The sequence below is a fragment of the Salvelinus alpinus genome, chromosome 36 (genome assembly GCF_045679555.1).
Source record: "Salvelinus alpinus chromosome 36, SLU_Salpinus.1, whole genome shotgun sequence".
In the NCBI taxonomy this organism is placed as follows: Eukaryota; Metazoa; Chordata; class Actinopteri; order Salmoniformes; family Salmonidae; genus Salvelinus; species Salvelinus alpinus.
Window position 1 is genome coordinate 19,275,792 of NC_092121.1, and position 23,669 is coordinate 19,299,460.

General features: G+C 43.3%; 1 protein-coding gene across 1 annotated transcript; it reads right to left on the reverse strand.

Annotated features, from left to right (window-relative positions):
- Positions 1–711: 711 nt before the first annotated feature.
- LOC139565051 (tripartite motif-containing protein 16-like) lies at positions 712–22,781 on the reverse strand. The gene is made up of 5 exons (XM_071385073.1): positions 22,669–22,781; positions 2,628–2,654; positions 2,394–2,456; positions 1,965–2,104; positions 712–1,578 (listed from the first exon to the last, which is right to left on the reverse strand). Exons 1-5 carry the CDS (start codon positions 22,727–22,729, stop codon positions 1,171–1,173), a joined length of 699 nt encoding a protein of 232 aa, XP_071241174.1. The 5' UTR covers positions 22,730–22,781; the 3' UTR covers positions 712–1,170.
- Positions 22,782–23,669: the final 888 nt, after the last annotated feature.

Sequence of the window (23,669 nt, forward strand, 5' to 3'; positions counted from 1 at the left end):
AGACAGTGTTTATGGCTTTGTGTGGATGAGCTGATGTCAACGTTGTGAACCGAGTGCCCCATGGTGGGGTTATTGTATGGGCAGGCATAAACTACGCACAACGAACACAATTGCATTTTATCTATGGCAATTTTAATGCATAGAGATACTGTGAGGAGACCCTGAGGTCCATTGTCGTGCCATTCATCCACAGCCATGTTTCAGCATGATAATGCATTGCCCCATGGTTGCAAGGATCTGTAAACAATTCCTGGAAGCTGAAAATGTCCCAGTTTTTCCATGGCCTGCATACTCACCAGACATGTCACCCATTGAGTATGTTTGGGATGCTCTGGATCGTGTACGACAGCGTGTTCCGGTTCCTGCCAATATCCGGCAACTTTGCACAGCCATTGAAGAGGAGTGGGACAACATTCCACAGGCCCCAATCAACAGCCTGATCAACTCTATGCGAAGGAGATGTGTCGCGCTGCATGAGGCAAATGGTGGTCACACCAGATACTTTTTGATACACTCCCCTACCTTTTTTAAAGGTATCTGTGACCAACAGATGCATATCTGTATTCCCAGTCATGTGAAATCCATAGATTAGGGCCTAATGAATTTATTTCAATTGAATGATTTCCTTATATGAACTGTAACTCAGTAAAATCGTTGAAATTTTTGCATGTTGTGTTTATATAGATTTTTTCTGTATAAATAGTTGAACTCTACTGTTACACAGTTGTATTTATTCATCACATTCATACATGACCATGGTTCAATCAGATATAAAATGATACAAGCTATGAATTTAAACTACACACCCTACTTTAACACTAACAAACTAGTGCTGTAACAAAAACTACTGACAGTACTAATAAATAGTAATAGTCAATATAATTGTCATTCTAAATATTATAATATAACCTAGTAATTCATATGTATGTTGTCCTCATGCAACAGAGGGATAACAGCAACACTTAAAACCATAGACATGATGTGAATCTTACAGATTACAACTGATTTCATGTTGTGAAAATTCCATTATTCTCTGCTTCAATTCTGCATTCTGACACCAGTACTTGTTCTCCAAATATTTGAAACATATATCTTCTCGTTCACTTTACCTCCCTCTCTTACAAATTCCCTGACCCGTTATTCCATCTCTCCTTTCCTACACCCTTCTTGTTACTGTCTCTCTTTCTTCCGGATCCAACAGAAGGATTTACTGCCAACCCAGAAACAAGGCAGAATCTTCTCTTTGAGGTCAATTTTGAACTTGTGTATCAGTCGCACCGCCTTCTCCGCCTCCCCTTCTCCTTCCACGATGAAGAATTTGATGATGCCAGCGGGCTGGTCCAGGTATATGCTCATGGTGTTGCACAAAGGGAGCTTGACCTCCACTTTCTCCCCGTTGTGCCAGACGTGGTAGCAGGAGCCGGCCCAGCCTGCACCCCATGAGCTTTCGTTCTCCCCCAGCCCACATGGCCCATTCTTCCGGTCAATGCTCTCGTACACTGCACCAATCACCACCCAGCCGCCATAGTCCACCTCCCAGTATCCTCTCTGCCCCAACAGACCCTCCTTACACAGCACCTGCACAGAGTCGAGAGTGGATAGTAGAAAGGGTAGATTAGAGATGTTTTAGAGCCAGGCATGCGCTGATGGCATGTCCAAAACGGTGGGCACACTTTAGTTACACAATGGCACTATTTACATTTAAGTCATTTAGCAGACGCTCTTATCCAGAGCGACTTACAAGTTGGTGCATTCACCTTATGATATCCAGTGGAACAACCACTTTACAATAGTGCATCTAACTCTTTTAAGGGGGGGGGGGGGGGGGGGTTAGAAGGATTACTTTATCCTATTCTAGGTATTCCTTAAAGAGGTGGTGTTTCAGGTGTTTCCGGAAGGTGGTGATTGACTCCGCTGACCTGACACTATGATGTGTGCCCTGTAACTGAGGATGGCAGACCAACCTGTGGCGAATGCTCATATCTCTCCGGTCTCATGGGGTATGGACACACCTCCTCTGACATACGCAACACCTTGAGGTTGCTCTCGGATATCCACAGCAGCTTCTGGGCCGTTTTGTCATCCAGGGAGAGGGGGATCCAGTCTGAGGGGAGAAAGAGAAACGATGAGGTCAAGAGAGAGGAATTGAGTTGAGTGGTTGGATGAATATGGATAAGATGAAAGGGTCGGAAAACATAAGGTCAGATGAGTACTGTGATATTAATGAGATATGTACAATCTCTTGTGTGTAGGCCGTAAAGCGGATATAATGTAAGCCAGGTCATAATTGTGCATTTCAACATTGTATAGGCTGTGGGCAAGCAGGATTTAGCATCAAATGCATTACAGAGAGTGAGGCCCAAAGTGATAAAGAGCCAATTACATGGCCTTACATTTCATGAGGTCAGCCCTGGCGGTGGGATCATGAATATTGGGTTCATACACCGGCGGCACCTCTGTTATGAGGAGAGAGAGAGATAAAGTGTGAAATCCATTAACAGTATACTGATGAGATAATCCAGTTTGAATTACACCACCGGTCTAATGTAATTCCTGGGATGCCATTGTTAGTCAGGATTTACAAAGGCTTTTCAGTACTTATACATTCAGTATTACAGAAATCATACCTGCAGGAGCTGCCTGGGATTTTCTTCCTACAGAAAAGAGGCAAAAAATGAATTATCTTTCCCAAATAGAAAATGATCTTGTGTCAGATTGTTGTTATGTATTTATTCACTGTGCATTTGCAGAGGTTGTGCTAGGTGCAGTTTGTAGAGGTTGTGCTAGGTACCGTTTGTAGAGGTTGTGCTAGCTGCAGTTAGTAGAGGTTGTGCTAGTTGCAGTTTGTAGAGGTTGTGCTAGGTGCAGTTTGTAGAGGTTGTGCTAGGTGCAGTTTGTAGAGGTTGTGATAGTTGCAGTTAGTAGAGGTTGTGCTAGTTGCAGTTTGTAGAGGTTGTGCTAGGTGCAGTTTGTAGAGGTTGTGCTAGGTGCAGTTTGTAGAGGTTGTGCTAGGTACCGTTTGTAGAGGTTGTGCTAGCTGCAGTTAGTAGAGGTTGTGCTAGTTGCAGTTTGTAGAGGTTGTGCTAGGTGCAGTTTGTAGAGGTTGTGCTAGGTGCAGTTAGTGTCCATTATTCCTTCTCTCCCTTCCTTCTCTTCATCTCTCCTTCCCTTGCCTCTATCTCCCTGCTCCTGTCACTCTCTCCCTTCATCCCCCCTCCCTTCCACTATTTACCTTAATGCCGTATAATGCCGTATATCACTTTGGAGTGTGTATGCTATTCTTTTTTCTTAGCACTGATTAATGTAGTTTACCCATACCAGTCCAGGTTTGGGTTACGGCTTTACATCCGCTAAGGACACACATCACCGCTGACACCAGGGGTCAGGCCGTTATAAGATTACAAGTTGTGTGTGATGGACGTTATTTCACAACACTGAGAGCATATTTGTCTCTGTTGCTGAAGTACTCCGACTGTTGTTTAATCTCTGGTTCTCCCTCCTGTCCATTCATTTGTCATCTCACTTTCTCAGAAAACTGGGTGCTATTGCTGTTTCCACTCGGACTGTCACCGTCCGTCAGTCTCCTTTCGTCTATGGGCGACATTAGCTCAAATTACTTGATTTTCACAGGGCCATCCATCTCGTTTCAGCTCATCGCTCATTCTCACCTATCAGACTTAATCTGTTTTAATTGCCTCAACAAGGTTCACATTAAAGTTACTTGATATACAGTGGCATGCGAAAGTATTCACCCCCCTTGGAATTTTTCCTATTTTGTTGCCCTACAACCTGGAATAAAAATAGATTTTTTGGGGGGGGTTGTATCATTTGATTTACATAACATGCCTACTACTTTGAAGATGCAAAATATTTTTTATTGTGAAACAAACAAGAAATAACAAAAAAACTGAAAACTTGAGCGTGCGTAACTATTCCCCCCCCAAAGTCAATACTTTGTAGAGCCACCTTTTGCAGCAATTACAGCTGCAAGTCTCTTGGGGTATGTCTCTATAAGCTTGGCACATCTAGCCACTGGGTTTTTTGCCCATTCTTCAAGGCAAAACTGCTCCAGCTCCTTCAAGTTGGATGGGTTCCGCTGGTGTACAGCAATATTTAAATCATACCACAGATTCTCAATTGGATTGAGGTCTGGGCTTTGACTAGGCCATTCCAAGACATTTAAATGTTTTCCCTACCACTCAAGTGTTGCTTTAGCAGTATGCTGTCGTGTCTTTGCTATCATTAAATTGAAGGCTTATAGTTTATATCAAAGATTCCTGTAATTAGGGATTACGCGATCAACTGATTAATAACGTAACTAATTAACTATGAATTTTGGGAGCACCAGGGAAAGTAGTCAGATTACAAAGTTATAATTTCCCAATATAACCTTTCAGATATTTTCATATCTGATCAATAGTCTTCTGATTAATGATTTATTTATTTTACCTCACGTTAGTCTCATTCCAAACATCGTAAATTGTTGGTTATCTGCACGAACCCAGTCTTCACTATGAGTCATCCATACATCAATTGTTTTAAATCATTTATTTATTACTAACTAAGTAATTCACAGAAATGCATAAACAAACAAACAAACTTAAAATGGTTACATGAAATGATGGGAGAAATATGCCCTAGTGGGCTGAACCGGCATGGCGGCTTGTTAGACAAAGGGAAAATTGGGGTTCGACTAAGACGTCACCACAGAGTTCATAATTATAACAATTGACATGCTAATCCTTTACACATGAACGCTCACTCATTCGGGAACAATTGCAATCAATATATATATATTTACGCTCAGTGTGTCGTCTTGATCGCTGGAGAAAAGTTAGTTTCTGTTGGAGAGTTTCGTCTGCCTCTGTCTTGGTTATTGTGGATAGTTCAGAGTGACATTCATTATAGAATGGATGTTTCGGCGGTTGTCTTTCTTCGCGTTCAATTATACCGAATTCCTAGCTGCAGACTAGTAGTCAATATCAAAGACTTGTTCTTATTCGTCTAAGAGTTTAACCACGTGGTATGGTTAAAGATTCAGCAATGGTACTTAACTTTCGTTCTCCTCCTAGGGAGAAAAAACATGGTCTGCTGATAATTTCTCAAAGTTGGGTTTTATTCGGAATTGCAGAAAGGGGCTGTCCCAGGATGTCTGACCCTAACTGGGCTCAGGGGCGGTCCTTGGATTTAGTTCAAATCAAAAGGGATTTGTATTTTTCTTCATTAAACAGTCCAAAATCATATTACACAATTATACAAACAGTATCATACTCACTCATTCATTTTATACAACAAACAGATGTAAACCTCATATCTGAGGTTATTATACAAACAGCGGTATTGTAATGTAGCCACACAGTCTCCCATGAGTTTCCCACATTGTGACAAATGGACCGGTTAATAGCTGGAATCTTCACCGATCTTTTATACTTTTGCAGGAACATGAAATCTGTTCGTACCTCAAGTTCTGTGAGGTGGAAGAAAACCCTTTGTCCTGAAAGTTTACCCTCTCTCTAATACTGTTTGGCCATGAGGAGATTCTCAGGAATTTACGACGTCTCTCTGTGACCACAGCATGGGTTGAAGAAGGAAAGGGGGAGGCAGGGAGTGGCAGGGAGAGGGGGATGGGCTTTATGTACCTAAACAGGCAACGTCATGACAATGCTTAGGGTCATTGTCCTGCTGAAAGGTGAATCTCCATCCCAATCTCAAATCTCTGGAAGACTGAAACAGGTTTCCCTCAAGAATTTGTCCCTGAACTATTTGGAGAGCTCCTTGGTGTCCCTTGCTTAGTGGTGTTGCAGACTCTGGGGCCTTTCGGAACAGGTGTATATATTCTGAGATCATGTGACACTTAGATTGCACACAGGTGGACTTTATTTAATTAAATATGTGACTTCTGAAGGTAATTGGTTGCACCAGATCTTATTTAGGGGCTTCATAGCAAAGGGGGTGAATACATATGCACACACCACTTTTCCGTTTTTTATTTTTTTGAATTTTTTTAAACAAGGTTTTTTTTCCATTTCATTTCACCAATTTGAACTATTTTGTGTATGTCCATTACATGTAATCCAAATAAAAAATATATTTAAATTATAGGTTGTAATGCAACAAAATAGGAAAAGTATTCACCAAGGGGGTGAATACTTTTGCAAGGCACTGTACCTCTTTGACATGCCAGCGGTTGACAGTTTGGTCATCAGGTATATGCTTGATTTGCAGTAAATGTTTTTTATACTTAGATAACTCATTGCGAAATGTCAATGAAACAGTAAAGCGGAAGTTGTTGCAAATGTGGTCCAAAGTTATGCCAAATGTGGCTTTGTTCATGTCATTTTGATTGGTCCAAATATGTATTGTGATACCTTGTGATGGCTTACAATACAAGGGTGTTCTCAGATACTTGAGTCCTGTTCTTCATTTATTTCAAGTTCACTGGGTTTTGTGGACTCTTACTTTTCATCTACCAGTATCTCTCAAGGGACCCATTCACGCACAAATTCATGTTATCTGTACCAGGGCTCAGAAGAAGTCAACCATAGGTTTGAAAATGCACTGACTGCGGTAAAAGTTTGTTGACATGTCAAATAAAATAAAAATTGTAACATGCGCCGAATACAACAGGTATTCGGTAACACCTTACTGTGAAATGCTTAATTACAAGCCCTTAACCAACAATGCAGTTCAAGAAATAGAGTTAAGAAAATATTTACTAAATAAAGTAAAAAAAATTATAATAATTTGAATTAAAAAGTAACACAAGAAAATGACATAACAATAACGTGGCAATCTATATACAGGGGGTACCAGTACCGAGTCAATGTGGGAGGGTACAGGTTAGTCGAGGTAATTTGTAAAGTGACTGTGCATAGATAATAAACAGTGAGTAGCAACAGTATAAAACAAAGGGAGGGAGTCAATGTAAATAGTCCGGGTGGCCATTTGATTAATTGTTCAGCAGTCTTATGGCTTGGGGGTTGAAGCTGTTAAGGAGCCTTTTGGTCCTAAACATGGCGCTCCGGTACCGCTTGCCGTGCGGTAGCAGAGAGAACAGTCTATGACTTGGGTGACTGGAGTCTTTGACAATTTTTGGGGCCTTCCTCTGACACCGCTTAGTATATAGGTCCTGGATGTCAGGAAGCTTGGCCCCAGTGATGTACTGGGCCGTACGCACTACCCTCTGTAGCGCCTTACGGTCAGATGCTGAGCAGTTGCCATACCAGGCAGTGATGCAACCCGTCAGGATGCTCTCGATGGTGCAGCTGTAGAACTTTTTGAGGATCTGGGGACCCATGCTAAATCTTTTCATTCTCCTGAGGGGAAAAGGTGTTGTCATGCCCTCTTCACAACTGCCTTGATGTGTTTAGACCATGACCAGGAACTTTAAACTCTCGACCCGCTCCACTTCAGCCCGTCGATGTTAACGGGGGCCTGTTCGGCCCTCCTTTTCCTTTAGTCCACGAGCTCCTTTGTCTTGTTCACGTTGAGGGAGAGGGTGTTTTCCTGGCACTACACTGCCAGGTCTCTGACCTTCTCCCTATAGACTGTCTCATCTTTGGGGGCAGCCCGTCAGGAAGTCCAGGATCCAGTTGCAGAGGGAGGTGTTTAGTTCCAGGGTCCTTAGCTTAGTGATGAGCTTTGTGGGCACTATGGTGTTAAACACTGAGCTGTTGTCAATGAACACCATTCTCACATAGGTGTCCCTTTTGTCCAGGTGGGAAAGGGCAGTGTGGAGTGCGATTGAGATTGCGTCATCTGTGGATCTGTTAGGGCGGTATGTGAATTGGAGTAGGTCTAGGGTTTCCGACATGATGGTGTTGATGTGTGCCATGACCAGCTTTTCAAAGCACTTCATGGCTACCGACGTGAGTGCTACGGGGCGGTAATCATTTAGGCAGGTTACCTTCGCTTTCTTGGGCACAGGGACCATGATGGTCTGTTTGAAACATGTAGGTATTAGACTCAGTCAGGGAGAGGTTGAAAATGTCAGTGAAGATGTGACAGGTTAAAGGAAATACTAATAGCCTGTTATACATTAAAAAGTATTAGTAAATTCATAGTATGTGAGGATCTTAAAACATCTAAGGTTAAGAAGATCATGCATTCAGTATTAGTTGATAGATTGATAACATTTATATAATTCTGTTAAAATCCGTCAAGCATACAAAGGGTACGAATTGTGAGAGGAATGTGTAAACGTTATGTTGATTACTTTATGTTGTCGTGGATAAAAGTGTTAATCTGTGATCTACTAAATGCTCTTAATCTATGAGCCTGAGATCGATTGCTCTGGTCTCCACTCAAGTTCACGGAGAATTCGCGGTCTTTTTCTCATTGCACTAAACGTTCCATGAGTAAACATTCCGTATCACACACTCGTGATTCTTTCTACCCTTTTTCAGGTACGTTATTGATGATTAAAAAGAGTAATTTAAATGTAATAACTTGCTAACATGTCAAGAGAGTTTTAAGGTTTGTTTTAGTAACATATTGAAGAAGTTAGTTAAGTTTGCAGAGTAACATGAGCCGTGCTCGGTTGCAGCTAGCTTCGTACTGCTAGGTACTGCTACGTAGCTGCCATTTTATGTCGATTGTGAATGCGCTGTTAATAAGATTTTTTGCAGCGTTATTTGTGTAATTGTTTTTCAAACACTTTATTGCCTGTTGATAAATTGAGTTATGGTTACTGAGTTAAAGCTTTGTGCTTGACAGTTATATTGAAATTAGTATCTGTTTCAGTGAATTACTGTGTATACTGCTGTGACTTGAATAAGCCTTGTACCCTACAAACCTATTGTTCCTGTAGATCTGTTGTTCTGTAAAATGTGTTATTTATGTAAAATGATTGCACTAAACGTTCCATGAGTAAACATTCCGTATCACACACTCGTGATTCTTTCTACCCTTTTTCAGGGGTGTAACATTTTTGGAGGCTCCGCTGAGATTGCTGCTCAGATGTCCAGTTTCCACATCCTGGTTGCTGAATTCCGAGCCAGCTAAATCCCCACATAATAACTCAGGCAGGCTGCAGTGAGGAAAGTGTTGCTGTTCGAGGAGAGCTGGAAGTTGGTGGTTAAGTACGTGTCAACTGAGGCCATTGATCGACCATCAGAGACAGTAAGGACCATCTAATTCAGAGTCAACTCCTGCACAGTAAAAGTTCCTCCTGTTCTGTCAACATGACAACCGCCTTGGAAGAACTACAGGAAGAGGTAGTAGGAGAATTGCACACCCTGACTAAAGACAAGTTACTAGAGATATGTGATTCCCTTGACATATCAGGCGAACAGATAAGAAATGTTCAAGACAAATCCCGCATATCATTGATGACTCACATTATGATGTTCCTTGAAAGAGAGGAAGTTGCAGAGTTAGAAGATGGCGGCATGTCGGAATTGTTGCTACTTAAAGAGACAATGACAGAGATGATCAGTGGCATAGATAACAAAACATGGCAAACTGACCATGATATTGAAACAGCCGGAACACATCACAGAATAGAGGAACTGAGAACTGTAACCCCACAACAAAGGGTGGGAACTGAGCAGATTACTGCAGCCAAAGCCAGTGATTCTCTGCGTCAGCCCCAACCCCATGCCAATCTTCAGGGGAGCGTGCTGCTCTCACCCAATGCACAGCCCAGCTCATACTGGCGCAAAGAGTTAAAAATTTCTGGTCAGATAGGTGAACCGGGCCAGAAAGATAAACTGATTTTTTCCAGCCTTGCCCATCAGATCGAGAGCGGACTTAACAGAGGCTATCCTGAGGTAGAAATAGTAGATGCAGTAGTCAGGGCTATTTCTCCAGGCTCACAGCTACGCAGTTACTTGGAAGGTAAACCCCAGCTAACGCTTACCACACTTAGATGTATCCTGCGTTCCCACTTCCAAGAGAAGAGTGCAACAGAGCTTTACAAACAGCTAGCTTCAGAAGCACAGCATAGCAAGGAGACCCCTCAAAGCTTCCTGATGCGCGTCTTAGATTTGAGGCAAAAAGTACTGTTTGCATCCCAGGAGTCAGAATCAGGGCTTAAGTATGACCCTGCTCTAGTCCAGCGCATGTGTTTACACACAGTCCTTACAGGTCTCCAGAGTGACAGTATCAGGATAGACATGCAGCCTCTCCTGCTAGATAGCGAAACATCAGATGAGGTTTTGCTAGAGAAGCATAACATTGCTTGTGCTAATGAGATAGAAAGACGAAACAAAAAGAGGTTTCATGCCCCACAGCCTGCTACAACTGTAAGTGTAGTCCAGTTTGAAGATACGCCATCCACAAAGTGTCCTGTGAAGGAAGCCGACGTTAAGATACCCGCAGAACTGTTAACAGAGTTAGCTGAACTTAAGACAGGTGTAGCTTCTCTAAAAGGTCTCAGTGCAGAGATTGCTCAGATTAAGGAGACATTACAGCAGCCTATGTTTCGGTCACCGCCTTGTGCCTATGCCCCACCTCCAGTTAGGAGGCCAGATAGGGACCCCCAGCCACCTGTGTCCCAGCAGCAGTATTACAGCAACTACAGCCAGTCCCAAGCACCTGACCCTGCGCAGCATCAATATGCACCTAACCGGTATGCCAACCGCTCTGCTCAAGCTCCAAGGAGGTGTTTTGTCTGCCAGCAGGCCAGAACAGATGCACGCTGCACCCACTGCTTCCGATGTGGGAGTGGAGAACATTTTCAAGCTGGATGTAAAATCCGGGGAGTCAGACCATCAAGGGAGGCCCATTTAAACGGGGAAAGGTTACCGCTGAGGGACGAGTGTTAACCGTAGCTACCAAAAAGTCCCAGAAATGTGCAAATTGTGCCAGAGAGGATGCATTTGAGAACCTGAAACAATGTTCATCATGTAAAGAGACACTGTACTGTTCCAAAGTATGTCAAAACCAACATTGGATTAAACATAAGGAAAAATGCACTCACCTGAAAATTAACTCTACCAGTGAAAGGTTTTCCTGCACAGAGGAAAATGCCCACTCCTTACCATCCCTAGCTCAAGGTCGCCACCCCCGTAAGGTCACGTCGCTAGTCGGCAGACAGTGCCTTATTGAGTGTCACCTGAATCGCCACCACCTCCAAGCTCTATGGGACACAGGCTCTCAGGTATCGGTCATTGATGAACGATGGAAAGAGGAATCTCTCCGAAACGCAAGGCTGAGAGATGTTTCAGAAATCCTGGACTCACCTGCTGATCTCAGGTTGACTGCAGCAAATGGGACTGAAATGCCGTACCTGGGACGGATTGAAACAACTTTTCGGCTAGCCTCTGAAACTGACGAAACAAAGGAACTGATCATCCCAGTGCTGGTAATGAAAGGCTGTCACCTATCTCATCCCATCATAGGTTTCAATGTTATCGAGCACATCCTGACAATGACCGAAAAGACTAAACGATACAGTACAATAAAAACAGCTTTCCCAAGCCTCAAAAGAAACAAGGTGAGTGCTTTTATACAGGCTGTTAGCGCAGAACAGACAGATGAATACGCAGTGAAAACCAAGAAAGAGAAGGTTGCTGTACCAAAACACAGTAGCATTCAGATTGAGTGCCGTGTAGCTTCCCAGCCTTTCAAAGAGGACATGACAATGCTTTTCCAGCCAGACCTGAACCCGCAGTGGCCAGACGACCTTGAGTTCTTTGACACACTAGTCAGAGTCAGGAAAGGTGTTTTTCCAGTTATCAGGCTTGATGTCTCTAACCCCACTGACCACGACATTGCCCTGCTAGGACGCACAATAATCGGTACAGTACAAACCATTATGACTGTGTTACCTGCCCAAGTCTTTGAAAAAACTGTCACCCCAGCCACAGTGAATCACACCAGCGTTCGAACCCCATGTACTGCTACCGAACAGTGGGATCCACCAGTAGGTTTAACTCACCTAACCGAAGAGCAGAGAGAGGTTGTTAGGCAAATGCTTAGAGAAGAGTGTCACTCCTTCTCCAGATCAGACAATGACATTGGCTGCATTGAACGATTGAAAATGACTATTTCTCTAAAGGACTCTGAACCAGTCAAGCGCACATACATGTCAGTGCCCAGGCCACTGTATCAGGAGATGAAGGGTTACCTTTATGACCTCATAGCCCAGGGCTGGGTTAGGAAGTCAAACTCTTCATATTCTTCACCTGTCGTGTGCGTTCGTAAGAAGGATGGGACCCTCCGGTTGTGTATAGATTACAGAGACCTGAACAGAAAGACACATCCCGACCGCCAGCCCATCCCTCGGGTCCAAGACATCATGGACAGTTTAGGTGGTAATTCCTGGTTCTCCCTCTTAGATCAGGGAAAAGCTTATCACCAGGGGTTCATCTCTGAAGAAAGCAGACCACTGACAGCATTTGTGACCCCGTGGGGACTCTATGAGTGGATACGGATGCCATTCGGCCTCATGAACGCTCCTGCAGCTTTTCAGCGGTGTATGGAGGAGTGTTTGGAAGGGTTCCGGGATGACATCTGCATTCCTTATCTGGACGACACGCTTGTTTTCAGTAAAACTTTCGACAGCCATGTGAATGATGTGCGAAAAGTTTTGCAGCGTCTCAGAGAGTATGGCATTAAACTCAAACCAAGTAAGTGTGATCTCTTTAAACCCCAGGTCCGTTATTTGGGCAGAGTAGTGTCTGCAGAGGGCAACCGAGTTGACCCAGCCGATTTTGAAGCAGTAAGAGCATTGAAAGAAATCAGACCAGAGACTGTGGGCCAGCTCAGACAAATGCTTGGTTTACTCACTTACTACAGACAGTACATCAAAGACTTTTCTAGGAGGGCCAGCTGCCTGTATGACCTCCTGAAAGCAGATTCAGAGAAATTACCTGACCACCCACGGAAAAGAAAAACAAAGAAAATAAGTCATGTGGTGCCCTCAAACAAGCCAATCCTGTGGACTGACCAGCATCAACAGGCACTTGAACAGCTGATTGAGTGTTTGCTTCACCCACCAGTCTTAGGTTTCCCTGATTTCACTCAGCCATTTGTTGTACACACTGATGCGTCACACCAAGGCTTGGGAGCAGTTCTTTACCAAAAGCAAGATGGGAAGCTTAGGGTCATTGCTTATGGCTCTCGAACCTTAACAGCAGCTGAGAAGAACTATCACTACCACTCGGGCAAGCTAGAATTTCTAGCTCTAAAATGGGCAATCACTGATAAGTTCCATGATTATTTGTACTATGCTCCGTCCTTCACTGTATACAGCGATAACAACCCGCTCAGCTACATTCTGTCTACTGCGAAACTGAACGCAACCACTTCCAGGTGGGTTTCAGAATTGGCTGATTTCCACTTCACAATAAAGTACAGGCCAGGCAGAGAGAACGGTGATGCAGATGCGTTGTCAAGGATGCCACTGGATGTAGAGTCACTGATGAGAGAATGTTCTGAGGAACTTCCACCAGACACCATTGCCGCCACGATACAAGCAGTTGAGGTACAGAAAGAGGCTGTTGTACCTTGGTCACTTTCAGCTGCAGCTATGTCAGTATCAGCTGAAGGTGAGACAACCACTGCAACAACCAGCTCGATCCCAAAAGATGGGATAAGAGAAGCACAAGAATCTGATCCGGTCATCCGTCCTGTGCTCAATTTCAAACTGTCGGGTTTCAAACCGCCAGTTAAAGAGCAAAAGGAATTCAGTCCAAAGACAAAATGCCTATTCAGAGAATGGGACAAATTGACAATAGACAGTGATGGCATTCTGTACAGAATCACTACAGCCCGCAAGCAGTTAGTTCTACCAGAGCAGTACAAAGGTAAAGTGATGGAAGAGTTGCACAATAACATGGGACACCAAGGTACTGACCGCACTGTATCACTAGTACGTGACCGCTTCTTCTGGCCATATATGCAATCTGACATCGAGCACTATGTGACTAAAACTTGTAGCTGTGTCAAGCAGAAAAAGCCAGCTCATGAAACAAGAGCTCCTCTGACAAACATTGTGACAACACAGCCATTTGAACTGGTATGTATAGACTTCCTTCATCTCGACAGATGCAAAGGGGGATATGAGTACATCCTCGTGATTGTTGATCATTTTACACGTTTCACTCAAGCCTACGCCACCACATCAAAGTCAGGTAAAACTGCTGCAAATCTCATCTTCAATGACTTTGCCCTGAAGTTTGGGTTCCCGTCCCGCATCCACCATGACCAAGGGGGAGAATTTGAAAATCAGTTGTTCCATCAGTTAAAGAAACTCAGTGGCATGGCGGGGTCCAGAACAACACCCTACCACCCGATGGGGAACGGTCAAGTGGAACGCATGAACAGAACATTGTTGCAAATGTTAAAGACACTAACTGAGACACAAAAGTCAAATTGGAAGGAGTCTCTGAACAAACTGGTTTATGCCTATAACTGCACCCGTTGCGAAGTGACTGGCTATTCACCATTTTATCTTCTGTTTGGGAGATCACCCAGGCTTCCAGTTGATATGCTCTTTGGATTGTGCACGGAGGCAGGTTCCAGTAACCATCGAGACTACGTGGAGAACTGGAAACGAGGGATGGAAGAAGCATACGCCATTGCAAATGAAAATGCTCAGAAAGCTGCTGAAAGAAGTAAGAAGTACTATGACACTAAAGTTAGGAGTTCAGTGCTACAGCCTGGCGAGCGAGTTCTGATTAAAAACCTGACACCAAGAGGAGGACCAGGCAAACTCCGTAACTATTGGGAAGATACAATTCACACAGTAGTGAGACAAATGGGTTCAGACCTGCCGATTTATGAATTGAGACCAGAAAAGGGTAGGGGACGCTCCAGGGTCCTGCACAGAAACCTGCTCATGTCCTGTGACCACTTACCTTTTGAGACACAACCAGAAATGACCAAAGATGACAAAAGTCCGAAAAAAAGGAGACATCAGCCTGCATCACATCCTCTAGATTCTGATGAAGACAGCGGGGATGAATATGACCTTCATGAGCCGCTACAGGTTCCCACATCTCCTACAGTACCTGAGGAGAGGAATGCCGAACCAGCGAGAGAGTGGGAACACAGGCCCCCACCAGTGAAACAGACAATTGCGGTGCCAGTCCCTGATACGCTACCAGCACAGCCTCTTGTTGAAAAGCGGCGGGAGGAGACAACAGTTCAAGACCTGCCTGCTGAGGAGATGAACTTGCCTGCTGAAAATGTGCCTGATGATCGTCCACCAAGTGCCTTTCCTTCATTAACTGATGCTGCTGAACCTGAGGAACCAGCCTATCAGCTGCCACAAAGAGAGAGACAGCCTCCAAGACGTATCACCTATGATCAGCTTGGTATCCCTTCCTGCTACAGTATACAGCCACAGTTGTTCCCTGTCTACTCTGCACCAGGACTGGTTCCATGGCTGCCATCACTACAGCAATGTTACTTTCAGCCACCTTACATGTATGGGCTTCAGCAAACATGAGGCTACAGAGTTGACATGTTTGACCATGGACTACTGACTGATTTCACAGACTGTCACAAGAGACAATTTGCAGACTATGCATTTAGATCATTAAAATTGATGGACTGTTGATCAATAGTATGAGAAAGGACTGTTTATGTCATACAGCTGGTCAACAGATATGGACTGTGAATAACTTGTTAGTTATATTTGAACTGTGACCCTTGACCTCTGCTCAAGTACTACCTTACAGAAGAGGATTTTCTAGGTCCAGTGCATACAGACTGTTGAAGAAGACAATGTTGGTAATGTTGGGACAACATTTATTTTGTCGGGGAGAGTGTGACAGGTTAAAGGAAATACTAATAGCCTGTTATACATTAAAAAGTATTAGTAAATTCATAGTATGTGAGGATCTTAAAACATCTAAGGTTAAGAAGATCATGCATTCAGTATTAGTTGATAGATTGATAACATTTATATAATTCTGTTAAAATCCGTCAAGCATACAAAGGGTACGAATTGTGAGAGGAATGTGTAAACGTTATGTTGATTACTTTATGTTGTCGTGGATAAAAGTGTTAATCTGTGATCTACTAAATGCTCTTAATCTATGAGCCTGAGATCGATTGCTCTGGTCTCCACTCAAGTTCACGGAGAATTCGCGGTCTTTTTCTCATTGCACTAAGCGTTCCATGAGTAAACATTCCGTATCACACACTCGTGATTCTTTCTACCCTTTTTCAGGTACGTTATTGATGATTAAAAAGAGTAATTTAAATGTAATAACTTGCTAACATGTCAAGAGAGTTTTAAGGTTTGTTTTAGTAACATATTGAAGAAGTTAGTTAAGTTTGCAGAGTAACATGAGCCGTGCTCGGTTGCAGCTAGCTTCGTACTGCTAGGTACTGCTACGTAGCTGCCATTTTATGTCGATTGTGAATGCGCTGTTAATAAGATTTTTTGCAGCGTTATTTGTGTAATTGTTTTTCAAACACTTTATTGCCTGTTGATAAATTGAGTTATGGTTACTGAGTTAAAGCTTTGTGCTTGACAGTTATATTGAAATTAGTATCTGTTTCAGTGAATTACTGTGTATACTGCTGTGACTTGAATAAGCCTTGTACCCTACAAACCTATTGTTCCTGTAGATCTGTTGTTCTGTAAAATGTGTTATTTATGTAAAATGATTGCACTAAACGTTCCATGAGTAAACATTCCGTATCACACACTCGTGATTCTTTCTACCCTTTTTCAGGGGTGTAACAAAGACACTTACCAGTTGGTCCGCGCATGCTTTGAGTACATGTCCTGGTAATCCGTCTGGCCACGCGGCTTTGTGAATGTTGACCTGTTTAAAGGTCTTGCTCACATCGGCTACGGAGAGCGTGATCACACAGTCGTCTATAACAGCTGGGGCTCTCATGCATGCTTCAGTGTTGCTTGCCTTCGAAGCGAGCATAAAAGTCCTGTATTAACGCTTTGCCTGTTTGATGGTTCGTCTGAGGGCATAGCGGGATTTGTTATGTGGCTTGATTGAACCATTTTTTGTGGGACAAAGTGTTGGGATTGGTAAGAATTTCGGGCCTTCTTTTTGTAGTGTGGTCATTGAACAGTTTTATGCAGTAATATTGCTGTGATTTGATTGTTTTATACAGTAATAGTGTGGTGATTGGTCAAATTTGCAACCTCTAGTATAATATGCAGATTCGCAGAATTCCAAAATCCTGGAGGGACTGATATGGGTATTTTCTTCTTTAGATAACACACACATGCACACATAGGATACCGGTACGCACGTGTACCCCTACACACCCGCCCACGTGAGAACTAGGTACAGAGTGAACGTTTCCATTTCTTTTCTACATCCATTGCGATGCCAACGTGGTCTCAAATGCCCCAAACACGTGTTTGAGGATGTCGCTGGATAGCAAACTTTCAGTGATGGAGGGGATAGCAGAGAGCGTGAGCGATATGTCTTAATTGTTCTTCCTGACAGTCTGCACCATTGCAGGAAGCCAGGGCCTTTGCTAACACCAATGGATTACTTTTTAGAGGACAGGTGGTCAACTGGTCATTGATCACGGTGGCCCTGCCAACACATTACTGGAAGGATTGCCCAGTCTGTCCTTTTAGCCCAGCTCTTTTGCCCAGGACAGTCCATGCTGGCACCTGTCTGAGGGAAACCTAACTCTCCAGCTTTCGCGATGTGTCTGCCCAGTGGCGGAGAGGGAGCCGACAGGATGATGACCATGAGGTAAATGTGAGCTTGTTACAACATCAGTAGAGGCCAAGTGAAACTGGGAGGATGAGCAAAGGAAGAATAAGGCTGAGAACTTCACTATCTTCCTTGCTTGAAGTATGTGTACCAAAGAAGCTGCCACATTACTGTATGCCCAGTTTAGAGGTTATGATGTCTTTCAACAACTTCCCATCGTGGTTGGCTGAACTCTGATCCACTGGTCTTTCCAATCAAGCTTCCATGTTTGTGACTTACACTCCACTGCATGTGTCCTGAAGACTGAACAGCTGTACACTGCCCAAAAGAGATTAAAATTACTTTAACAGAAAGGTATGCATATAATGTATACTGTGCTGAACAACAAGTAGAAGTAATGATCAGGGAAGGTTTGGCAAGAGAGAAAGGGAGAAGGACATCTGATCTCGGGAGTCGGGATGTGGGCAGTAGGAAGGAAAGGGTTTGATGACAGGTCACTTAATCCGTCATCCCTCCCCATACTCTTCCGGAATCCTCCCTTATAGGGACAGAGCGATGGGAGAGGGAGGGACACAGAGAAAAATAGCAAGAGTCGACTAACAGGATAACCAAGGATAGTTAGTAGATGGCAAAAGTAAGACATTGATGGAGGGTGTCACCAAAGGATTCAGGAGAATCATTGCGAGGGTAGAGAGATTTAAATATACATTTTAAAGCAGGGATGGGCAATTGGCGGCTCCTCAAAAAAATGTAATAAGCCCTACTGTTGCAAGTTAAAATAGTAGAATACACAAGGTGCAATTTTGAAATTTGGTTGTGCATCAGCAGTTTTTCTCTTGTTATGTCAGACACTGATAGTCACTCAATTAGCCCATGTCAGCAAAACATATGTATATTGGCAAATTAGTCTAGCGGCCAGCTAGCTACTTAGTAATCATGGTCGAATTATCGGCTGTGGGGCCCCCATTGATTTTGTTAGTAAGTGATTTTGTTAGTCAGTCTCACTCAGACATTTCTCTCCACCCTATGGAAAAATGTATAGAATTGCAGGAAATTCAAACAGCCAATGGCTGTCAAACAGACAATTTTGTCTCTTCGCCCCATGGCAAAATGAGTACAATTACATGAAATGAGTTAAAATTGCTAAATCGTCTCTCTGCCACATGGTAAAATGTGTAGAATTGCAGAAAACGTCAAAATTTTCTCTACGTCCCGTGTCAAAATGTGTGGAATTGCACGAACTTAACTCTAAAACGCTGTCAAGAGGGGGGCTGCTAAAATGTTTTGCTAGCACAGTAATGTGATGGAGCATTTGACAGGCAATCTTGCTATTTTAAAAGTGTCTGATCCTCATTTGAAGAGAATGTTACACAGGCAGTATACTGTGCATTCGGGAAAGTATTCAGACCCCTTGACTTTTTCCACATTTTGTTACATAACAGCCTTATTCTAAAATGGATTAAATAGTTTTTTCCCTCATCAATCTACACACAATACCCCATAACGACAAAGAAAAACAGTTTTTTTGAAATTTTTGCAAAAAGGGAAAGGGTATGAATACTTTCTGACATCCAGAAAACATCCAGAGTCACCCTGGCTGGTTATTATGAGCGGGGCCCGGTGGGGGGATATGAGTGGGCTCTGGCTCCCCTGTGGAGGATAAGCCCAGCCAGATACCCTGCTGCTCTCAGTGGGGTCACCAGCAAAGCCCCGGACAGATTGACAGATGGATAAACAGATACTCAGAGAGATTGATGAGTTGACACAGAGATAGAGACATTTAAAGAAAGAGAAAACGGGTGGATGAATGTTCAGGCACATAGAGACAGTGGCAGAAAATGACAAACAACTACCTCAGGTCAAACATACGGGTCAAATGCATTGGAATCCATTGAACCATAAATCTAATTGCGAAATCATGGGATTGAATTGGCAGGGGAAGGATTGGAATGGAAGTCCAACAGTATTGGGGACAGCATTTGAATAGATTTCTTCTGTTCTTGGAAAAGTTTGTCCATTTAACCAACATTTGTCAATTTCTAGAGATGTTTTTGAAGATGAGTATGATGTTTATTCACAGTAGCAACGACATTCAGGACATATGATAGGTGTGCTGCGGATGGACAGAAGCTAATCGGAGAATGAAATGAAGACTCCTCCCTGGTAATTGGAGGAAAGCCAGTCGGCCATGTTGAGGACATCTGTAGATGCCTTTCAGAGGCCAGGACGATGACCCCTCTGGTAGAAAAGAAGCTGCTTATGTTGGACGTGCTCATCGGTGGTCTGCGCGACCCCCCTGGATGAGATGGAGCTCTCTGCCCGGATTGGGTTCGTGAACAGCGGGATCTCCACTGATAGGAAGATCACGAGATGTGACGGAGAGAGGTGAAGGGAGCTCGCCAAAGCTCAGACCCATCCCTTTGCCCTCTGTTATGAAGTGTCTAAAAAAAACTTGCTGTGTTCCATGCCGATGATGAAATGGAGATGGATGGAAAAAGAATGGACAGAAAGATGTACAAACCAACAGGAGGATACATGACAGCATTCTTGAAGAAAAAGAAGGAGAAAGTCATTGGGAGGTTCTCAACATGAGATGAAATGTGATGGGCTCCAATTAGAGGTCTTCACTGGTCTAAAAAGTTGGACCAGGACCAGAATGAACCCAAGGACAACTCGACCTAGACCCAACCCGTACCCTAACTGGTCCGAGTGACAAAAAAAATCAGCCAAGTTGTTCTTCTGGTTAACAAATAGGTCTTTACAGTATATGTTGGCTAGGCCTTCTATAAGTCAATAAATTCTCCTTATTAGCGTAAAATAAATATGCTAGAGGCTATGCAGAGCCGTGGCTGGGTCCAATCAAACAGGACCCAACCCGGACCTGAGGGACAAGTTAGAATTTCAGACCCGAACCCGATCAGGCCCTGGTCCGAAATCGGGTATATCGGGTCCAGGTGGACCCGTGAAGACCTAGCTCCAATTGACTTTGTAATAATCAATGTTTAGTAGTACATTGTCACGAAAAGCAATGCAACTGTCTAAATTTAAATCTGGCAATCTGAAGAAATATAATTCTTCATGAGTCAGAACTGAAGCAATCAGATATGAACATCAGCAGTCAGATTTTCACAGAATCAAACAGCCATGAATAAAACTTAGTGTTTCACAGCCAGGTACTTGAGTTACTGTCCATGACTTCACACTTCATTACCATGGGAGCCAGAGGATGGCAGTGATAGGGAGTGAGAAGGGAGTGATGGGACATTGAGGCCACACTGGGCTGGGTCTGGATACATGTGAAGGATCCATGGCAGGGTTGGATGGACAGAGGGATATATGGAGAAGCACAGAGTGGAAACTGGAGAGTGAGAAAGAGGATGAGAAATATAGAAAAAAAGTGGACGGAATCTATGGAAGCATTCAGAGAGGTTAGTTTCATGGAACAAAGTGACAGACAGATGAGGTGTGAGACCTGACATGGCCAACGGGCCAGTGAGGCTGTGTGAGAGCTGACTGCTGAAAGAATGGATTTGATCCGGTGGGAACATTGTGGTCTGGAGAGGTGATGTCAGAAGAGGGGGAAACAGTTTGATGAGCTGATTGATGAGATGGGGGAGAGATTTGGCAGCAAGACAGGTGGAGAGAGGTACTTGGCAAAGTGGGCCTGTCAAAGGAACATGATACAGCTTGTAACTGGTGGCCAATAAACAACATGTTATCGACATCATACATTCATAATAAACACCCAGTGATGAGCACTCTCTCTCTCTCTCTCTCTCTCTCTCTCTCTCTCTCTCTCTCTCTCTCTCTCTCTCTCTCTCTCTCTCTCTCTCTCTCTCTCTCTCTCTCTCTGTCTGTCTGTCTGTCTGTCTGTCTGTCTGTCTGTCTGTCTGTCTGTCTGTCTGTCTGTCTGTCTGTCTGTCTGTCTGTCTGTCTGTCTGTCTGTCTGTCTGTCTGTCTGTCTGTCTGTCTGTCTGTCTGTCTGTCTGTCTGTCATTTTTTGTCTGTCTGTCTCTCTCCTTAGCTAGCCTTATAATAAAGTCCATATGCCAAAACAGTAGTTAACACTTAAGATTCCAAGTAGCTTAGCCGTAACTGAACAACACTCTTATAAAAGTGAACCTGCACAGAAATGCTACTGTAAGAAGTAGGGTGTGAATATCAGAGTACACACAGTAGCCTACATATAGACTACACCATGCCCCATAACCTCATATAGACTCCACCGTGCCCCATAACCTCATATAGACTACACCATGCCCCATAGCCTACATATAGACTCCACCATGCCCCATAGCCTACATATAGACTCCACCATGCCAGATACACCAGTGCTAAAACGTATGTTTGAGTATGACACAGTGAAATGGCTGTCGGTTCCTTTGTTAACTTAAAACAACGACTCGTTTCTTAATCCTGCGGCCCAGAAAAGCCTGGAGGCACTTGCCTTTTGCAACTGAGGTTGTCAGGAAAAACAACACTGGCATCATTGCACAGTACGACACTGGACTTACTCCATATTTGGATGTAGTTTTCAGTGAGAGGAAGGCATAGGAACTTGAATAACTTGATTTTCAGAAATACATCAGCCACAATAATCCTAATTTCCCTATTCACTAGGTACAATGTCATCTCAAAAGTATTATAAAAAATGACACAATGGTAATGAAATTATTTCCTATTTATTATTTAGTTGAGTTACTGACAAACTACAATGAATCATTTGAGACATAACAATACAATGTCAATAAAGTAAAACTGATTCATTATTTGCCTGGTGTTTGATCAAGTAAAACCATTTATAACACAACAAAACGCAAAACATGTATTCATGAGAATGTGAATATTAATTATTGAATGCTAATTTCTGAAAATGTGAAATATATATTAAAAATTGTCATTTCTAAAATTTATTGGGAAATCCAATAAAATGTTATATTAATGTAATACTGATAATGATTATTACATTTGCTTTAAAAATCTGTTCAACTGAGGAGGAGAGGGTTTTGGTCCGCTTTCAATTACATAATGTATTGACACATGCAAGCTCACAGAGTAGATCATGAACCCTTACCTGCATTCTTTGGCACAGTCATGATTTCGTTACTGCTTGGAGCGTAGTTTGGCAATGGCATGGTACCCTATGGTCTTCAGCAGAGATAGTGGCTGATCCTCTCTCCATGAACACTTTTATTTCCTCAGGGAGAATGGGGAGGGGGTGACGGGTCAGGACAGGAGGTGCCTAGGTTGGGAGATGAGGGGTGTCTGGTGAAGGTTAGTTGGATGTAAGGGGTTACCGAAGGGTTGGTCCTGTCATCTGAAACTTCTGCAACCCTAGTGAACCTTTCTAGAGCGCAAAAAACACAAGCAAACACACACTGTACAGTATGTCACAAACACTATACTCCGCTTACATACAGTACCAGTCAAAAGTTTGGACACACCTACTCATTGAAGGGTTATTCTTAATTTGTAATATTTTCTACATTGTAGAATAATAGTGAAGACATCAAAACTATGAAATAACACATATGGAATCATGTAGTAACCAAAAAATCCAAATATATTTTAGATTTTAGACTCTTCAAAGTAGCCACCCTTTGCCTTGATGACAGCTTTGCACACTCTTGGCATTCTCTCAACCAGCTTCACTTGGAATGCTTTTCCAACAGTCTTTAAGGAGTTCCCACATATGCTGAGCACTTGTTGGCTGCTGTTCCTTCACTCTACGGTCCAACTCATCCCAAACCATCCCAATTGGGTGGAGGTCGGGTGATTGTGGAGGCCAGGTCATCTGATGCAGCCCTCCATCACTCTCCTTCTTGGTCAAATAGCCATTACACAGCCTGGAGGGGTGTTTTGGGTCATTGTCCTGTGGAAAAACAAATGATAGTCCCACTAAGCCCAAACCAGATGGGATGGCGTATCGCTGCAGAATGCTGTGGTAGCCATGCTGGTTAAGTGTGCCTTGAATTCTAAATAAATCACAGACAATGTCAACATTAAAGCACCCCCACACCATCACACCTCCTCCTCCATGCTTCACTGTGGGAACCACACGTGGATATCATCTGT